This window comes from Chiloscyllium punctatum, chromosome 21, assembly GCF_047496795.1.
Source record: "Chiloscyllium punctatum isolate Juve2018m chromosome 21, sChiPun1.3, whole genome shotgun sequence".
Lineage (NCBI taxonomy): Eukaryota > Metazoa > Chordata > Chondrichthyes > Orectolobiformes > Hemiscylliidae > Chiloscyllium > Chiloscyllium punctatum.
Genome location: NC_092759.1, coordinates 25,704,398 through 25,725,359, shown reverse-complemented (window position 1 = coordinate 25,725,359; position 20,962 = coordinate 25,704,398). Strand labels below are relative to the sequence as shown.

The 20,962-nt window shown below is 41.5% G+C and overlaps 1 protein-coding gene across 1 annotated transcript; it reads right to left on the bottom strand.

The window, feature by feature from the left end:
• Positions 1-1,391: 1,391 nt before the first annotated feature.
• LOC140492392 (ceramide-1-phosphate transfer protein-like) lies at positions 1,392-18,968 on the bottom strand. The gene is made up of 4 exons (XM_072591309.1): positions 18,738-18,968; positions 10,413-10,483; positions 6,879-7,048; positions 1,392-2,001 (listed from the first exon to the last, which is right to left on the bottom strand). Exons 1-4 carry the CDS (start codon positions 18,838-18,840, stop codon positions 1,476-1,478), a joined length of 870 nt encoding a protein of 289 aa, XP_072447410.1. The 5' UTR covers positions 18,841-18,968; the 3' UTR covers positions 1,392-1,475.
• Positions 18,969-20,962: the final 1,994 nt, after the last annotated feature.

Here is a 20,962-nt window from a genome sequence, read left to right as displayed (position 1 = left end):
GTGGAAGCATTGGAAAGTGTGCAGAGGAGATTTATCAGGTTGTTGCCTGTATGGAGGAAGTTATGAGGAAAGACTGAGGGACTTCAGGTTGTTTTAGTGAGAGAAAAAGGTTGAGAGGAAACTTAATTTAGACTTATAAGATAATCAGTGTGTTAGATAGAGTGGACAGGGAGAGCCTTTTTCCTCGGATGGTGACGGCTAGCACAAGCGGACTTAGCTTTAAATTGGATTAGTGGTGCTGGAAGAGCACAGCAGTTCAGGCAGCATCCAACGAGCAGCAAAATTGACATTTCGGGCAAAAGCCCTTCATCAGGAATACTGATGAAGGGCTTTTGCCCGAAACGTCGATTTTGCTGCTCGTTGGATGCTGCCTGAACTGCTGTGCTTTTCCAGCACCACTAATCCAGTATTTGGTTTTCAGCATCTGCAGTCATTGTTTTTACCTCATAGCTTTAAATTGATCAATCTAGGACAGATGTCAGAGGTAGTTTCTTTACTCAGAGTAGTATGGACGTGGAACACCCAGCCTGAAACAGTAGTAGACTCGCCAACTTTAAGAGCATTTAAATAGGCATTAGATAAACATATGGATGAGAATGGAATAGTATAGGTTAGAAGGGCTTCAGGTTGGTTTCACAGGTCAGTGCAACATCGAGAGCGAAGGGCCTGTACTGATCTGTTATGTTCTATCATTGGTTTCAGTGAATCTTGTAAAACAAAATCAAAATCAATCAGGTTCATCCTTCATAACTGTACTAACCATAATAGATTCACTCAGTCCTAAGTAACTCACTCAGAGACAACGAAAACCGCAGATGCTGGGAATCCAAAGTAAACAAGCGGGAGGCTTGAACAACACAGCAAGCAGGCAGCATCAGGAGGTGGAGAAGTCATCGGTTCAGGTATAACTCTTCGAGAATAGAGCTGAGGATAGGGGGAGCTGCAGATAGAGGGGAAGATTTTGAGTGGGGAGAGGGTCAGATGGTAAGGTAGTGATAGGTAAACACAGGTGGTGGCTACAACCTGGTTGGTCGATGGGAGGAATGAATCTGGTCAGTAGCTGGAAGTGAAGGTCAGAGGGGGGATTGGGAAGGGAGGAGGGGACAGGTGGGAGGGTTATTTGAAATTATGTGGAAGACGAGGTGTTATTCCTCCAATTTGCGGTCTGATTCGCTGTGGCAATGGAGGAGGCGGAGGATAGACATATCGAGGGAGTGGGAAGGGGAATTAAAATTGGCAGTGACCATTTCAATTCCACTTCTCACTCCTTCTCCAGTATTCAGCTTTCAGCGCTCATTATCTTAATGCTGCTCATTAGAGTTAAAATTCTTGAATATTTTTAATAAATGGTTCATTATATAAAACACAACCTTTCTTTTGAAATGCAACAATTTTATTGCCTCCTTGAAGGCAACCTAGAGGAATTCTATTGATGGAAACTAATCTCCTTGTTGATTGGCAAACATTTTTTTACTCTAAGGTAATTCAAGCATATTATACTGTGCATACATTCCTTGTGTAACATTATAAACTCTCTCAATCAAATTCACAGCACTCCAAAGTTTGTCTTTGGTCTCCTTGCCGCCTTCCAGACACAGGATCTGAAGGAACTCTGTCCGTGCTGGAAGGGCAAGGAATGCAAACCCAGCAGCTTTTCGTACAAGCCAGCTGTGATATTTAGCAAGGGACTGTTCATAGGCTTCTGCGCAACTGATGGACATCGAGTCATTCTCAGAGCTGGTCCTTATGTTATCAAGGAAGAGCTGCAGCCACCGCAGTGCTCGATGGAGACGGAGTAAAGTGCGGCAGCCGGATTGCAGACGGTCTCTGGGAAGTTCATGCAAGTTAACCACATTATTTTTTAATTCATAGTTTATCATGGACCTCATGGAGATGTATTCCTTTCCATGCACTCCCTGCTGATGCTCAATGAGTATTCTTATTTTGCTGGTAACTTCTTCCGATATAAATCCAAATATGGTGCCAAGTGCGTCGATAAATCTGAAAACAAACCAAATTGTGTTTCAGGAACAATAGGCTTCATCATATTCGCTCTGGAGCCAAGTCATGTGAGAACCATTAAACCATTGCCAATGCCTAGTGCTGGAAAATGAGAACAGATAACTAAAACTCCTTGCTAACAACGTGCCACAATCACATCTCTTACTCAACAATCAATTACTGCATAATTAATCCTTCCTTGTTTTATCTAGTGTTTCCTATCAAACACTCCCAGAACAGATATAGCAACACAAATCCCCAGCTCCGTGAACAGAACCATAACAGATATAGCACAGAGTTGGAAACAGAGCAAGCAACTTCTACTCTTTTTTAAAAGTAAAGCTCACTCTATACTGTCTCCCCATCAAACACTCCCAGGAACAGGGACAGCACTGGGTTAGATACAGAGTAAAGCTGCCTCTACACTGTCCCCCATCAAACACTCCCAGGACAGGGACAGCACGGGGTTAGATATAGGGTAAAGCTCACTCTACACTGTCCCCATCAAACACTCCCAGGACAGGGACAGCATGGGATTAGATACAGAGTAAAGCTCACTCTACACTGTCCCCATCAAACGCTCCCAGGACAGGGACAGCATGGGGTTAGATACAGAGTAAAGCTCACTCTACACTGTCCCCATCAAACACTCCCAGGGACAGGGACAGCACAGGGTTAGATACAGAGTAAAGCTCCATCTACACTGTCCCCCATCAAACACTCCCAGGGAGAGAGACAGCACAGGGTTAGATACAGAGTAAAGCTCCATCTACACTGTCCCCCATCAAACACTCCCAGGGAGAGAGACAGCACGGTGTCAGCTACAAAGTACAGCTCTAATCACTCTTCTAAATTGAAAGTAAACTGTCCTCAACACTGTCCCCATTAAACACTCCCACTGGACAGGTACAACACAGGTTAGAATCGAAGTAAAGCTGCCTCTATTCTTTTAAATTGGAAGTTAGGCTCCCTCAACACTGTCACTCACTCCCTATAATTTTAAAATGACAGTAAAACTGCCTCTACCCTCTTCTCCACAAACATGTGCAAGACAGGTACATCACAGGAGTTAGATGCTTCTGCATGGCTGTACAACATTCTCTGGATCAAGCTATGAAGTATTATTCATGCCAGTTTATGTAAACTTGGGGTGTTTTAAATGTGGATCTGCCCTTCAGTAATTCTTTTTATGTATTTATATTCATGTATTATGTAGAGGGCAGCATAGTGGTTAGCACTGCTGCCTCATAACGCCAGGGACTCGGCTTCAATTCCCACCTTGGGCAACTATCTGTGTGGAGTTTCCACATTCTCCCCATGTCTGCATGCGTTTCCTCCGGTTTCCTCTCACAGTCCAAAGATGTGCAGGTTAGGTGAATTGGCCATGCTAAATTACCAATAGTGTTTGGTGCATTAGTCAGGGGTAAATGTAGGGGAATGGGTCTGGGAGGATTGCTCTTCGGAAGGTCAGTGTGGACTTGTTGGGCCAAAGGGCCTGTTTCCACACTGTAGGGAATCTAATCTAATTTCACATCATACATGAATATTTACCTTTATTTGGTGTTATCCAAAGAATAAGTTGGTTCTTTTGGATAGTCTTCACAAACATTTAGATTAATGGAAAGTTATTCCATGAGCTAAAACTGCTTTAACACTATCGTATGTGTAATCATCATAGACAGTAAAACATTAATAGCCGTTATTATCCACCACCCTCCCCTCTGTCATCTTTAACAAAATTTAGGCAAAAATGGGTGGACTGGATTATAAAAGATTGAAGTCAACAAACTAAGTAGATGGTTTAGATTTGACATTTGACATACAGGAGCTGACTGTACTGAACCAGTAAGGTAAAAACAATGACTGCAGATGCTGGAAAGCAAATACTGGACTAGTGGTGCTGGAAGAGCACAGCAGTTCAGGCAGCATCCAACGAGCAGCAAAATTGACATTTCGGGCAAAAGCCCTTCTGGACCAGTAGCCTGTTGTTGTACTGCAATAGCTTAGCTTTTCTGGGTATCTATGGTTTCAACAACAATTTATCTGTGTCAACAAAGGACTCAATTGATTTTCATAACCAGTCAAACTGAGGGTTTAAATACTCCCAAAAGTAAGAAATTTCCCTTTAAAAAGGTCCAAAAAAAATGGAACATGTCCTGAAAGATGTTAAGTATCCATTTAGGAAAAAGCAGTCATTTTCTTTAGCCTCTGTCAAAAATTCCTATTTAATTCTTTGTCCTATCTCAACCAGATTGCTAACAACCTTTTAAATCAATATTTGACCCTGAGCGAAGGGTTCAATCCATCACCAAGATCACACGCTGTCATTCTGTAATAAATTCTGTCTCCAAACCTGCTCTCTTTCATTTACATTTATTACCTCAAGATTTGACTATTCCAATGTTTCCAGATATGCCTCCCTTGGTTAATCCAAAACTCTGCAGGCCATATATCCCATCAAATATTCCCAAAGCAAGTATGGTATGGGGTTAAGCTTCCTCTACTCTGTTAAACTGAAAGAACAGCTCCCTGTATACTATCCATATCATGCGCTGTCAGGACAGATACAGCACAAGGTTAGAAACAAAATAATTCTATCTTGTACCAGCCCTCATTCAGGTATTACTCCTTGACCCACAAATGACTACAGTACGAGGTTGGCAAAGCTACAATTAATCCTTAGGCTCAAAAATCACCATGCTTTACTCCTCCATGTCTTTGTAAGCTCTTTCTGCCCTATAAACTTCTGAGAACTGTATATTTCTCCAACTTTAGCCTTAAAAGGCTTACATCCTCATTTCTCTTTCCTCATGATTATTAGCTACACCACCAATTGTTTAAGCTCCAAACTCGAGAATTCTCTCAATAACCTTACCCTTTGTTTTTTAAGAAATCCTTTCAAATCTTCACTTTGAGCAACCCTTTGGTTTCTTGTCCTGTTCTATGGCTCGGTGTCATCTTTTTGGCAAATCACACCCCAGTAAAGTGACTCTTGGACATTTTTCTACATGACGTGGTTTGTGATTATTAAAATGCTACTACTTGATTCAACGTTCATGTACCCTTATATTTCACAGAACACAGGAAATAGGAAAAGGCCTTCATGCCTGGTCTGCCATTCTGTAAGATTATGACTGATCTCTCCCAGGATTCAATTCCTCTTTCCATTCAGCTTCTTATAGTTCTTACCTCCTTGAGATTTCAAGTATCTACCAACTTCATTTTTAAATTTTTCCATGATTTAACCTCCACACTTCTCTGGGGTAGACAATTCCAGACAAAACTCTGGGAGGACAAATTCTTTTGCATCTCAATTTTAGGTAAGTGACTTATTGCTATGTTTCCTAGTTTGAGATTCCCTCATTAGTGGAAACATCTTCTCAAAATCTAACCTGTTTAGACACCTCAGAATATTTAACATTTCAATGAGATCACCCCCCCTCGTTCTTCTGAACTCGAATAAACAAATGCCTAATGTGTTTAGCCATTCTTAATAAATCCAACTCCTTCATCCTAGGAACCAGGCCAGTGAATCATTTTTTTAATTGCCTCCAGTGCCAGTGTATCCTTTCTTAAATACAGAGGCTAAAACAATGCAATACTCCAGATGTGGTCTCACCAATACCCTGTACATTTGATAAAAGTCTTGCCTACTTTTAAACTCTAATTCCCAGCAATGGGGGCCAAAATTCCATTTGCTTTCTTAATTACTTGCTACACCTGGCAACTTTTTGTATTCCATGGAGAGGACTACCCAGATCTATTTGTGTTCCAATTCCCTAGAGTCTATCTCTGTTTAAATAATAGTCTGCCTTTTAATTCTTCCTCCCAAAGTGCCTAACCTTATAATTTCCTACATTAAATTCCAACTGTCAAGTTTTTGCCCATTTACTCAACATTTCCATATATCCTTGCAGATTCTTTATGTCCTATTACAACATGCCCTCCCATCTATCTTTGTCAACAAAGTTGGATGCATTCCACTCTGTCCTCTCCTCCAAATCATTAATATAAATAGTAAATAATTGGGCTCCTGAGACTGAACCTTGTGGAACTCCACGAGTTATGTCTTTCCAAACTCTAGAAAGATCCATTAACCCCAACTGTCTTGTTCCCTGTATGTTAACCAATCGTTAACTCATGCTACCATATTACTCCCATAATTAAGAGTAGTAAAGACTGTTTCCTTACCTTTCACAATAATACCAACTGCATTGCAATATCTGTCCTGCTTCACTGTTGACATCCTTGTTCATACCTCATCATTCACAATTTAAGTTTTTTTAAAAATCTCCTAGATTGTTTGGATGCCTCAGCCTTTTACAAGCTTCAGTTCATCAAAAACACAGTAGGTCAGGACCTATCATACACAAGGTCTCATGACCCTTTCATATTCCCTTCACCTAGTTCCCTCCAAGCTCCAATAGTTCCCCAATTCCCTGTATCCAAACTCCAAAACACTTTTTTTTGTTGTCCAGCATCCTTCAGTCATTTTTCTTCACTTACATCTCACAGATATTCTGGTCTCAACATCCAGGTATTTGTCCTGTGATCTATCTACACTGACATAAACCTACTCTTCTTTATAGAACATAGAAAAGTACAGCACAGATCAGGCCCTTTGGCCCACGATGTTGTGCAGAGGATTAATCCTAATGTAAAATAAAATAACCTAACCTACGCGCCCCTCAATTCACTGCTCTCCATGTGCATGTCCAGCAGTAGCTTAAATGTCCCCAATAACTCTGCTTCCACCAGCACCGCTAGCAACGCATTCCATGCATTTACATATATTTCTCTCAATACTTACCTTTGTTTTGCCAACTTCGCCTGTGCTGTCAGATTAAGATGATTTGATTAATATTTTGTTTGCTTACTTTTGGAGTTCTGTCCATCCTTCAAGATAGCTTTTAAGCAAAATATCTTCATTCTTCATCAAAGAAGCTTGGAATGCAGCTTGGACCCGATTGATTTGGAAATTGCTGTTGTCACACTTCTCTCTATGATTTTTATCCACGGAATTCATTAACTTTGAAGCATCCATGTGCTGACCCCATTCAAAGTTATGCAAGAACAAGAACAGGCTATTAAATTAATTAATTAAACTTAATACTTATAAACTTAACAACTGTATGAACTATTATAGACTGTTCCTTTCTTCGCTTTTCTTTGTCTGTTATGTCTCTAAATGCTGCCTTTCCCTGTAGTTCTTTGGCGTAGGAATTGCAGAACATAGGCTTGCTGCATCTCAGTATTACAGACACAGTCACACTGGCAAGGCTCACAAGGCACTGCATGCCCAGGTTACTTAATTCTGCATTTTATAACCTGAATTAAAAATCAAATACAAATTTTAAATAATAGCTCCTTTCACTTTACAAGGACATTTTTCAAGTTTGCAACGTGGGGGCTATGGCACAGCAACTTCTGTTTAACTGGGAGCAAGATCAATCACTGAATTTAATTATGTTGATTGAAATGCAAATGTGGCCAGGATACTGCCTTTTGGAAAGTTCCCTGGGATCTTGCATGTCAACTTGAGAGGGCAGAAAAATTTGGTTTAATGTCTCATTAAAAGTATAGGCAGGGTATGTCAACAGTTTCTTCAGGAATAAGATTTCCCAAATTGCTAAACACTCTAAGAATTTTACTTATAGGAATAGGGTTAGGGTTAGGGGCTGCCATTTAAAGATGTTGGAAGTTGTGCTAGTTACATAAACTACACTGAACCATACCCAGGTACATACCTAAATACCTCCCATATCTAGGTACAGTGTTTACTTCTTAACATTTGTGGTTGTTAAGTTACTTGAGAAGATTCTGAGATAAGATATATAATACATGCATTTGGAAAGACAGGGTTTGATTAGGAATAGGCAGCATGGCTCACAAATTTGTTAGCATTCTTTGATGAAGTGACCAGGAAGGTCGACAATGGCAGAGCAGTATATGTAGTCTATATGGATTTAAGTAAAGCCTTCCACATAGTAGGCTGCTTTGGAAGGTTAGATTGCATGGAATCCAGGGTGAACTGGCAAATTGGATACACAATTGGCTTGATAGTAGGAAGCAGAAGGCAATAATGGAAGGATTCTTGTCGGACTGGAGGTCTGTGATGAGTGGAGTGCCTCAGCGGTCACTGCTGGGCCCATTACTGCTTGTTATCTATATCAATCATTTGGATGAAAATGTACAAGGCATGATTAGTAAGTTTGCTGATGACACTAAAAACAGGGGTATCATGGACAGTGAGGAAAGTTATCAGAAGTTGCAGCAGGACCTTGATCAGCTGGGGAAGTGGGCTACGAAATGGCAAATGGAGTTTAACATAGTTAAGTGTGAGGTTTTGCATTTTGGAAAGTCAAATCAACATAAGAGTTTCATGGTGAATAGTAGGGCCTTAAGGTGTGTAGTGGAACAGCAGGACCCTGAGGTTCAAGTGCACGTTTCTCTGAAAGTGGAGTCCCAGGTAGACAGGGCAGTGAAGAAGTCTTTTGGCACTCTGGCCTTCATCAGTCAGGGCATTTAGTATAGAAATGGGAAGTTATGTGGCAGTTGTACAGAACATTGGTAAAGTCACACTTGGATATTGTGTTCAGTTTTAGTCACCTTGTTATAAGAAGAATGTTATTAAACTGGAAAGAGTGCAGGAGAAGTTTACAAGGATGTTACAAGGACTCAATGGTCTGAGTTATAGGGAAAGGTTGGACAAACTAGGACTTTTTTCTTTAGAGGCTAGGAGACTAAGGGGTTCCTTATAGGAGGTGTATAAATGTCATGAGAGCATGGATTGAGTGAATACACTTTTCTTTTTCTCAGGGTTGGGGAATTACAGACTAGAGGGCATCGGTTTAAAGTTAGAGGGGAAGGAATAAAAGGGAACCTGAGGGGCAACTTTTTTTACACAGAGGGTGATACATATACGGAATGAGCTGCCACAGAAGTGGTTGAGGTGGGTACATTAACAACATTTAAAAAGCATTTGGACAAATACGTAGATAAGAAAGGATTAGAAGGATATGGGCCAAATGCAGGGAAAGTGAGGTTAACATGGACAGACATTTTGGTTGGCATGGACCATTTTGGGCCAAAGGGCCTGCCTCTGTGTTCTAGGATTCTATGACTTTATTGACCTCAGGTAGAACATATTGGCCACTGAAGAGGTATGGCACAGTTACACCAGAATGATCCAGGGATTAAGAAAATTAAATTGTGAGTTTATAAAATTGAGAGGTAAACTAATCAAAAGGTTAAAATGGCAATGTAATTTAATATGATACGTACAAACAAATTATTTCATCTGATTGGAGAGATCAAGGGTTCAGAAATATTAAAATTACAGACAGTCTACTCTGGAGTGAAATCAGCAGAGATTTCTTCTCACAGAAAATAGTGGACATTGGAAATTCTCTCCCTTGAAGACTAGTGGTCAATTGGAACATCCCAGAGATAGTTTGATTTGTGTTGAGTGATGTTAAGAAGAAGAATGGGTCAAACTGAGCTGGCACTAGGACGGGTTTATATAGAGCTCAAGTATAGATTTGCCTTCATTTAGCTGATTGGTGCAAAATATTACAGAATTTAAAAGCTCAGATTCAAGTTATTCTGTCACTGTTTATGCTACAGACAGCTTCAACCTATTCCCACTATGACTATATTCTTCTGTTCTTTGTTACCATCTTATTTTAAAGACTGCCACGAGCTTTATGGAAAACAATGCAACCAGTGAAATCTTTCCTCATCTCGTAAATCAGCTTTGTATTTTATGTCCATATATCTATACCTTCTCCATAATGAGGAGATTAGAACAGTGCACAGTACTCCTCAGTGTCAACTAACCAAGGTTCTATTCAAGTTTAACACAATACTTCAACATTTGCATTTCTTTTCCATTAAGAATGAATTTCAGCACTTTGCATTTTTATAGCCTAGAATCATAGAATCCTACAGTGTGGAAACAGGCCATTTGGCACAACAAGTCCACACCAACCCTGTGAAGAGTATCCCACTTGGGCCCATTAAACTACCCTATTACTCAACATTTACCCTGATTAATGCACCTAACCTACACATCCCTGAACACTATGGGCAATTTAGCATGGCCAATTCACCCTAACCTAAACATCTTGGAATGTGGGAGCAAACCGGAGCACCCGGGGGAAACCCATGCAGACACGGGGAGAATGTGCAAACTCCATACAGACAATCTAGATAAGGTATGAATTTATTTTAGATTTAAATTATTCTTGAGCATAATTCCACAGTTCCCTGCTAGCATGTGAGAGTCCCCTTTCTGAGTAATGCACCCTCTTCAACAGATGCAGAACATCATCAACAACATACAGACATATACTGACATTGGGGATAAAGATATGATATTATTGGGGGATGGGGTTCACTGTCAATCTTACCTTGTTTTTATGATAGTCATTTTCCTGGATTTCCGTCTCCGATTTCTGAGCATTTACCTGATGAGATTGGGCTGCAGGAAACAACAAAGTACTAAAAATACAGTTGTTGGATATTGGTGTTTAATGCAATCTGGATAGAACAGTTCGCACAGTTTCACACGGTAATATAGCAATGCATATCTGGTCAATCTCCTATATATTGAGGTGAAGAGTCTGGAATCAATCACGCACTTTTCGTCCATAGGCAACCAGTCTCTCAAAACGCCACCAGTTGACAAGGGAACTGCTGAGTCACATCTGTCTTCTACAACTGCAGCAGCGAGTGTTTGATATCAAGCACCTTAACAAGTTAATATCAGCCCTGATATGTGGAGTAGTTGTCCTCACTGCATTCCTGTCCTGCAGTGAGACTTGCACTGTATGTCAGTGACATATTAGAATATTAGAAAAATCATAAAATTTCCAGAACATTCTTCAGTGAGAATAGGGAACATCACACAAACATTACGTCCTTCTTAAAGCCAGCTCCACAAGCATACAGGAAAAATTGCTGCAACATCAATCACCATGAATTGGACACAATACTCAGCTGCCCCCCACCAGCTCCCGTTCTCAACTCTCAAAAGGCCAGTGTTCCAGGAGGACAAAGGAAACAGATCAAAGGCATTCTGAAGATCTCCTTGAAAGGTAACAGCATTTTCATTAATTGCTGTAGGAATCTGGAACAGATATTTCAAAGTAATGACATCTTGGCAATCAAGCTTCCTTTACAAATATACAACATCTACCATCTAGAAGAGCAGAAACAACAGATAAATGAGGTCACCACTTCCTGCCAGCCCTGTTGTAAGTCACACACCACTGGAGAAACCACAGTTTTTCATTTTCTTAATTTTTTATTGTGAGCTAAAATGGGAATAGGGTTGTTTTTTTAAAACCAAGGACAAAAGGAGAGAATTACTGCACTTTTAAAAACAAGTTACTGGAACTCATTATGTGTTGTGTTTACACTGTTGCTTTGGAAGTAATGGGGGTAGGTATGATTAAAATGACATGGCGTCACAGTGTGCACACAAAGTGAGATTCAGCCAGCAATAGATAACTCATTGGTTTGTGTTTGGGTGTTAAACATCATCAGTGTCACTCTAATCTTGACTCTGATCTCCAACATCTGCAATCCTCACTTTCACTTGTCAAATGTCATCAGCTTGACAACAGCTCTCTGATTGGCTCCTGGGCAAGGGAATAGCTTGGCACTTTACAATAGAGTAGGAGAAGCTTCTACACTGCGGTGTTTCTATCTCTCTGCAGTAAAAGTACCTGAAGCCTGAAACATAAGAACTCATGAACATAAGAACTAGGAGCATGACTAAACCAACGATATAGCCAGGAAAGGGATTGAGAATCTGAAAGGTATCTACAGAGAGCTAGGTTGGAAGCTGAAGAGCAGGACGAGTAGAGTAGTGATCTCAGGTTTGCTACCGGTGCCAAAAGATTGTGAGGTGAGGAACAGGCAGCGAGTGCAGCTTAACATGTGGCTGTGCAGCTAGTGCAGGAGGGCTTCAGATTTGTAGACCATTGGGATACCTTCTGGGGAAGTTGGGACCTGTACATGAAGGGTAGGTTGCACCTGAACTGAACAGGTACAAATGTCCTGGGTGGGAGATTTGCTCATGTGGTTTGGGAGGGTTTAAACTAGTTTGGCAGGGGGGTGGAAATCAGAGCTACATATCTGAGGGGGGGGGTAGTTGTAGATGGGGCAGTGACAGGATGTAGCGAATCTTTCGGGAAGTTTTCTCACGTGATGAAACAAAGGAATCGGTTAGAGTGTGTCTGCTTTAACGCAAGGAGTGTCAGAAATAAGAGTGATGAACTTAGAGCATGGATCAGTACTTGGGGCTATGATGTTGTGGCCATAATGGAGACGTGGGTTTCACAGGGGCAGGAATGGTTGCTAAATGTTCCAGGGTTTAGAAAGTTTAAAAAACAGCGAAGGTGGAAAAAGAGGAGGGAGTGAGCATTGCTAATCAGAGAGTGCATCGCAGCTACAGAAGTTAAGTTTGTTGAGGAAGGTTTGTCTACTGAGTCAGTATGGGTGGAAGTTAGGAACAGCAAGGGAGCAGCCACCTCACTGGGGGTTTTCTACAGACCACCTAATAGCAGTAGGGAGATTGAAGAACTGATAGGCCGACAGAGTTTGGAAAAATGCAGATGTAGCAGGGTTGTTGTTATGGGTGACTTCAACTTTCCCAATATCGACTGGAACTTCCTTAGTGCAGATGGTTTGGATGGAGCCATTTTTGTCAGGTGTGTTCTGGAGCGTTTACTTACTCAGTATGTAGACACGACAATGAGAGGAGAGGTTATTTTGGATTTGGTGCTTGGCAACAAGGACAGGTGTCAGATCTCGCAGTGGGAGAACACTTTGGTGACAGTGACCACAACTGCTTCATATTTACCATAGCCTTGGAGAGGGAAAGGAGCAGTTACCAAAAGAAGATATTTAATTGGGGAAAAGGAAATTATGACGCTATCAGACAGGAGTTGGGAAGTACAGACTAGGAGCAATTGTTCCACAGGAAGGGCACAGCAGACATGTGGAGACTGTTTAAGGAGCAGTTGTTGCGAGTGATGCACAAATTTGTTCCTCTGAGACAGGTAAGAAGGGGTAAGATTAAGGAGCCTTGGTTGATGGGAACAGAGGAGCTTCTCCTCAAAAGGAAGAAGGCAGCTTACATAAGGTGGAGGAAACAAGGATCTAGCACAGCTTTAGAAGATTACAGGCTTGCTAGAAAGGAGCTCAGAAATGGACTGAGGAGAGCCAGAAGGAGCACAACGAAGGCTTGGCAAGAAGGATTAAGGAGAACCCAAAGGCATTTTACTCGTATGTGGGGAATAAGGGAATCATCAAGGAGAAGATAGGACCAGTCAGGAATAGCACAGGGAACTTGTGCATAGAGTCTGAGCAGATATGGGAAGCCCTAAATGAGTTTTTTGCTTCGGTTTTCACTAAGGAAAGGGACCTTGTTGTGAATAAGAACTTCGAGGAGCTGGGAAACAGGCTTGAACAGATCAAGATTGATTAAGTTGATGTGCTGGAAATTTTAGCAAACATTAAGATTGCTAAGTCCCCAGGGCCAGACCAGATTTATCCTAGATTTCTCCAGGAAGTGAGAAAGGAGATTGCTAAGCCGCTGGCAAAGATCTTTGCTTCCTCACTCTCCACAGGAGTCATACCAGAGGATTGGAGGGAGGCGAATGTTGTTCCTCTTTTCAAGAAAGATAATAGGGAAATCCCTGGCAATTACAGACCAGTCAGTCTTACGTCTGTGGGCAGCAAGGTTTTGGAAAGTATTCTGAGGGATAGGATTTATGACTATTTGGAAAAGCATAGTGCGATTAAAGGCAGTCAGCATGGCTTTGTGAGGGGCAGATCATGCCTAACTATTCTTATTGAGTTCTTTGAGGAGGTGACAAGACAGGTCGACAAAGGTCGAGCAGTGGATATGGTGTACATGGACTTCAGCAAGACATTTGATAAGGTTCCCCATGGTAGGCTTATTCATAAAGTCAGGAGGTATGGGATACAGGGAGATTTGGCTATCTGGATTCAGAATTGGCTGGCTGACAGAAGGCAGGGAGTGGTTGTAGATGGGAAGTTTTCTGCCTGGAGGTCAGTGTTGAGTGGTGTCCTGCAGGGCTCTGTTCTCGGACCTCTGCTCTTTGCAGTTTTTATAAATGACTTGGATGAGGAGATTCAGGGGTGGGTTAGTAAATTTGCAGATGACACAAAGGTTGGAGGTGCTGTTGATAGTATCGAGGGTTATTGCAGGCTACAGCGTGACATAGACAGGATGCAGAGTTTGGCTGAGAAATGGCAGATGGAGTTCAACCTGGATAAATGTGAAGTGATGCATTTTGGAAGGTCGACCTTGAATGCTGAATAAAGGATTAAAGACAGGATTCTTGCCAGTGTGGAGGAACAGGGGGATAGAACATAGAAAAATACAGCGCAGTACAGGCCCTTTGTCCCTCGATGTTGCGCCGATCCAAGCCCACCTAACCTACACTAGCCTACTATCCTCCATAGGCCTATCCAATGCCCATTTAAATGCCCATAAAAAGAGGGAGAGTCCACCACTGCTACTGGCAGGGCATTCCATGAACTCACAACTCGCTGAGTAAAGAATCTACCCCTAACATCTGTCCCATACCTACCACCCCTTAATTTAAAGCTATGCCCCCTTGTAATAGCTGACTCCATGCGTGGAAAAAGGTTCTCATGGTCAACCCTATCTAAACCCCTAATCATCTTGTACACCTCTATCAAGTCACCCCTAAACCTTCTTTTCTCCAATGAAAACAGCCCCAAGTGCCTCAGCCTTTCCTCATACGATCTTCCTACCATACCAGGCAACATCCTGGTAAACCTCCTCTGCACCCTGGATTAGTGGTGCTGGAAGAGCACAGCAGTTCAGGCAGCATCCAAGTAGCTTCAAAATCAACGTTTCGGGCAAAAGCCTTACCTCCTCTGCACCCGTTCCAGTGCCTCCACATCCTTCCTATCGTATGGCAACCAAAACTGCACACAATACCCCAGATAAGGCCGCACCAGAGTCTTATATAACTGCAACATGACCTCAGGACTCCGGAACTCAATTTCTCTACCAATAAAAGCCAGTACGCCGCATGCCTTCTTCACCGCACTATTTACCTGGGTGGCAACTTTCAGAGATCTGTGTACATGGATGCCAAGATCCCTCTGCTCATCCACACTACCAAGTATCTGACCATTAGCCCAGTACCCCATCATTTTATTACTCATACCAAAGTGAATCACCTCACACTTACCCACATTGAACTCCACTTGCCACCTTTCTGCCCAGCTCTGCAGCTTATCTATATCCCGCTGTAACCTGCCATATCCTTCCTCACTGTCTACAACTCCTCCGACTTTCGTATCATCCGCAAACTTGCTCACCCAACCTTCTAGCCCCTCCTCCAGGTCATTTATAAAAATGACAAACAGCAATGGTCCCAAAACAGATCCTTGCGGAACACCGCTTGTAACTGCACTCCAAGATGAACCTTTACCATCAACTACTACCCTCTGTCTTCTTCCAGCCAGCCAATTCCTAATCCAAACCTCCAACTCACCCTCAATGCCATACCTCTGTATTTTTTGCAGTAGCCTACCATGGGGAACCTTATCAAACGCCTTACTAAAATCCATATACACTACATCTACCGCTTTACCCTCGTCCACCTCCTTAGTCACCTTCTCAAAGAATTCAATAAGGTTTGTGAGGCACAATCTGCCCTTCACAAAACTATGCTGACTATCCTTGATCACATTATTCCTATCCAGATGTTCATAAATCCTATCCATTACAATTCTCTCTAAGACCTTGCCCACAACAGAAGTGAGACTTACCGGCCTATAGTTACTAGGGTTATCCCTACTCCCCTTCTTGAACAAGGGAACCACATGTGCTATCCCCCAGTCTTCTGGCACTATTCCTGTAGACAACAAGGACATAAAAATCAAGGCCAATGGCTCTGCAATCTCCTCCCTTGCTTCCCAGAGAATCCTAGGATAAATGCCATCAGGCCCAGGGGAATTTATCTATTTTCACCCTTTCCAGAATTTCCAACACCTCTTCCCTACATACCTCAAAGCCGTCCATTGAGGGATCTTGGTGTTCAAGTGCTTAGGTCCCTCAAAGTTGCCACTTAAGCGGATAAGGTGATTAAGAAAGCATATGGTGTTTTGGCTTTCATTAACAGGAGGATCGGGTTTAAGAGCTGCGAGGTTTTGCTACAGCTCTACAAGTCCCTGGTGAGACCACACTTGGAATATTTTGTCCAGTTCTTGTCACCCTATTATAGGAAAGATACAGAGGCTTTGAAGAGGGTGCAAAGAAGGCTTACCAGGATGCTGCCTGGACTGGAGGGCTTGTCTTATGAAGAGAGGTTGACTAAGCTTGAACTTTTCTTTCTGGAGGGAATGAGGATGAGAGGTGACCTGATCGAGGTATACAAGATAATGAGAGGCATGGATAGAATCAATAGCCAGAGACTTTTCTCCAGGGCAGGATTGACTGACACGAGGGGTCATAGTTTTAAGATATTAGGAGAAAGGTATAGAGGAGACATCAGAGGTAGGTTCTTTACGCAGAGAGCTGTGAATACATGGAATGTATTGCCTGCTGTGGTGGTGGAAGCAGAGTCATTAGGGACATTTAAGCGACTGCTGGATATACACATGGACAGCAGTGAATGGAGGGATGTGTGCGCTAGGTTATTTTATTTTACATTAGGATTAATCTTAACACAATAGCGTGGGCCGAAGGGTCTGTTCTGTGCTGTACTTTTCTATGTTCTATTTATGTTCTAGACAATTCAGCCCCTCAAACCTGGTCTGTTGATTCTGTTGGCTTTAAGCAGTAACCAAGATTAATTTTGAAATTAATGACTCCTGTGAAGAAGTGTGAAAAAAAACCTGAAGAAAGGGGATTGAAGAAGATTTACTAGCATGTTACTTGGATGGGTGAGTTTTACTTTTGAAGTAAGATTGGATAGACTGCAGTTACCTTCCTTGGAGCAAAGGACATGGAGGGGAGATGTGATTGAGATGTACAAAATTATGGCGGGGAGGCATAGGCAGAGTAGACACAAAGAAACTTTTCTCTTTAGTGAAGAGATCAATGACCAGTGAGCATATGTTTAAGGTAAGTAACAGAAGGTTTAGAGAGATGTGAGGAAAAACCTTTCAACCTTGAACTCACTGCCTGTAAGGGTGGTAGAAGCAAAAACCCTCCCAACATATAGATGTACACTTGTAATGCCAAGATATACAAAGCTATCAGCCAAATGCTGGAAATTGGGATTAGAATGGTTGGATATCTTTTTTGTTAACAGTGAACACTCAATAGGCAGAAAGGCCATTTCTGTACTGTAGACTCTATAAGGTCTTGGCAAGCAAAAGGAACATCTCATTAACCCCTTGTGGTCTGGCATTACTGAACTTTGTTTTTCCAGGCAAGCAAAACCAAATGCTGAGTAGAACACTCATTTGCTCCATTGTTCCTACGTCAATTCACATCCTTGGCATTTGACATTTTCTTCAAAACTAAAATGGCTATGTATCACAGGGACATTCTGTTCAATGAAACAATGGTGAATATTTCAATTCCCAAGAGAGTCGCAGACAAATCACAAGCAATAGTGGTATGCTGCTTTGTACATCCTATGACCCATTCCCAAGTGAGTTGAGATAGAATCAGGATCATACTGATGTCATAAATGACTCAGTAAAGATGAGAATACCCAGAATCCGGTAGCTGTTAATAAAATAGATTTTCAAGCCACTTGATTTCTTCCTCTTTTATATGTCTTGAAGAATGGTTAAGTTGTGCAACCAAAGTTCTGGGAGACTTGGGTGGTATACCTCATCACCAGATATTTGAAGTGCTGCTTTAACATGTCCATTTCATGTACACCATTGTAAGTATGCAGAATGTCTGAACACCCTGTCAATAATGTCTGATTGGTCAGTGCTGTAGGCAGCAGCCTCAGAAACCTTATAGTGACTCTTGCATACATGAGGCACAGGACAAATAAATTGAATTTGAAGAATAGTTAGCTACTTCAATGCTCCTGGTGATAGTGATAAACAAATTGCAAGGTTAAGGAATGATTGCTGTCATGAAAACTGCATGATATTGTGCAAGAGTCCATGAGCTGGGCACAGAGGCTTTCCCATTGGAAACAGTACTGTTCTCTCATGCTACTCCTTATTATGATGTGGATAATATTGAAGGTAGAACACTTCAACCAACAAAGAATCATTTACATGCTTGATAGAGCAATTGAATATAACCAAAGCATCCTACCCACCCATATCAGTGAACACCAGCTATCCCTTCTATGTCAGGGCCTGGTGAATTCAGATTAGATTAACCGATACCTTAGGACCCACACCACCAACTGGAAAAAAAGTCATCCTCGATCCTGAGGGGCTACCTAAAAAGGAAGGGATAGATCAGTATCCTGCACTTTTCCTTAGCTGCGATGGATCTTATGACAACCAAGTTCAACTCCTAATTACTCTGAAGAGCACTGTTTGGCAAGATAACCCAGCCATCTGAACTTTCCAACTAATTTCTCCAGGCAGTTCATTAACAAACTGAACCAACATTTTCCTGTCCGTATCTATGATCCTCAAAAACACAGACTTCTATGGAAAGTGGGAACATAAAACAATGAGCAAGTGACATATACGTACAGTCCCCAATGCATACGTGGATAATCCTTTATACTTACGAAGGTTAAAGCTTGTTAGGTAGATAAGCAAGAGGAGGACTACTACAAGTGGCAGAAACCGGAGGATCTTTCCTTTGCTGCACCTCATTCCCTCCTTATTCATTTTGGGGAGATTTTTAATCAGGTTTGCAGACTTTAACAACTGTCAGACCATGTTCCATCTTCTCACTGCTCCTTCTACTGACGACTTTCAAAGTGAAGCCTTTGTTCCCTCTTGTGAAATGTTTAATCAGTGTTTTGTCTATCACTGCAAATAAAGAGATTCCAAAGTCCCATTTTCCTTCCAGCAATCATGAACTGAACATACTAGAATTTTAACAGGGGAATGTCTGCCTGTAGCATTAACGTGCTGTCACATAATACTGGCACATGGAAAACTCTTTTGAAGATAGATATGGTATTACAAAATCCTGCAATGCTGGAAATCTGAAATAACACGCATTCGGTAGGTTTACATTCGACAGGAACTGCAATTCCATTTCTCCCTCCAGAGGGTGCCAGACCTGCAGAATTTTTACACCACTGTTTTTATTAGAGTTTTGATTTTCCTGATCATAGGCAGCTGCTTGACAGCCCCAGCTGAAATTTTCCTTCTGATGGTTCTGCAGATGTAAAGATGCAATAACTCAATTCACCTAGTGGTGGGGTGGCAGTGTAGTAGTAATGTCTCTGGACTAGTATTCTAGAGACCCCAAGCCAATGCCTTGGAGAGACGGGTTCAAATCCCACCACTACGGCTGGTAATATTTAAATTCAGCCCAAGGGTTATTGTAAAACCTCATCTGGTTCTCCAATGCCCTTGAGGGAAGGACATCTGCTGTCCTACCTAGGGGTGATCTTTAACTGCCATCTGGGCAGTAACCGAGCCAGCCACACCAAAACCATTGTTATAAAACCTGGGACATCCACAAAGTTATATCAGAGAATTTCCCCATCTGGCTGTTTACAAAATTTCCACTGGGGAGCTTCTGCTCAAATCAGTGAAAAACCCAAGCAATGGAGAACAAAATCATTGCTGGGCTCTGTCACTCATTTGCTATTCACTCTAGTAAAACTCTATTAATGAAACTGGATAATGGTCTTGTTTAAATAATGGCAAAAGACAAATTATGTATTCAAACTGACAGAATCCAGATAGAATTCCACGCATCCAATACACAGCAAAATGTATGCAGTCCTAGGTGAAAAACTTAATCTTTTTAGTCCTTTCTCTCTAACATTTCAATGTTCTCCTTAAATCAATACTGTCCACTCAGATCCCCCTTTCACTTCCTTCCCCATTTTTGCTGAACCTCTTGTGATTTTATCTCAACTCAAACTGACTCTGATTTTGATACTTCAAACCAAGAATTATTGACTGGTGTATAGATTTCATCATTGACCAACAAAACTATCCATCTTCTTTTGCTTTCTTCTTGTCCTTCCAAATCTCCTTGGAAGTGTCTTGGCTCTGGTAATCATTTCTATATGTAATGCTATTGGTGCACATTTGTTTCAATTTGAGCTATAAGTTCATCCATTTGGTTAAAAAATATCACTGTCCAATGTACTTGTTATTTCTCTGCAGACAGAGTTTCACATTGATCAAGAACAATTTAACCCATTCTGCTCAGTAACAATGGAGTAGAATTGAAACTTGCAAATAGCATGAGTATCATCTGTCTCAATAAATTTGAAACTGAACCACTGATGCTGAGAAACGAACTCTCTCAATAGATGGCACTACAACCAAGGATAACAGTCACATATTGTGATGATAATGCTCATCTATTCTAGGAGAACCCCAGTCAATTTCAGCAAATGCAACCAGGGCAAAAATCTGAAATCATAGGAAAATAAAAAAACTTGACAATTAAGCAATATAATTTAAAATGAATTTAATAAGAAATGAAATATCAACTATTAGCTCACTTTAACTGCCCTATTCCCCATTTTGTTTTGTTTATATTGAAGATTTGCGATCAGAGCTTGATCTGCCATAGACACCAGCTGCTGTTGGGTTCGAAGTCTTCCCATGCAACGATTGCACTCGCCCATGTAGTGGCACTTTTCCACGTCCCGTGTTTAACCATTGGTTCTGAAAACAATTGCAGTTGTTCAAGTATCAGTCAAAATAATAACATTTATCTGCATCTCTGTTGTGACCTTCTATATTCTCATAAAAACATTGCCCATCATACAAGTCCACTATCCCACTTTTAATACAGTAATACTAGTAAGCTAAC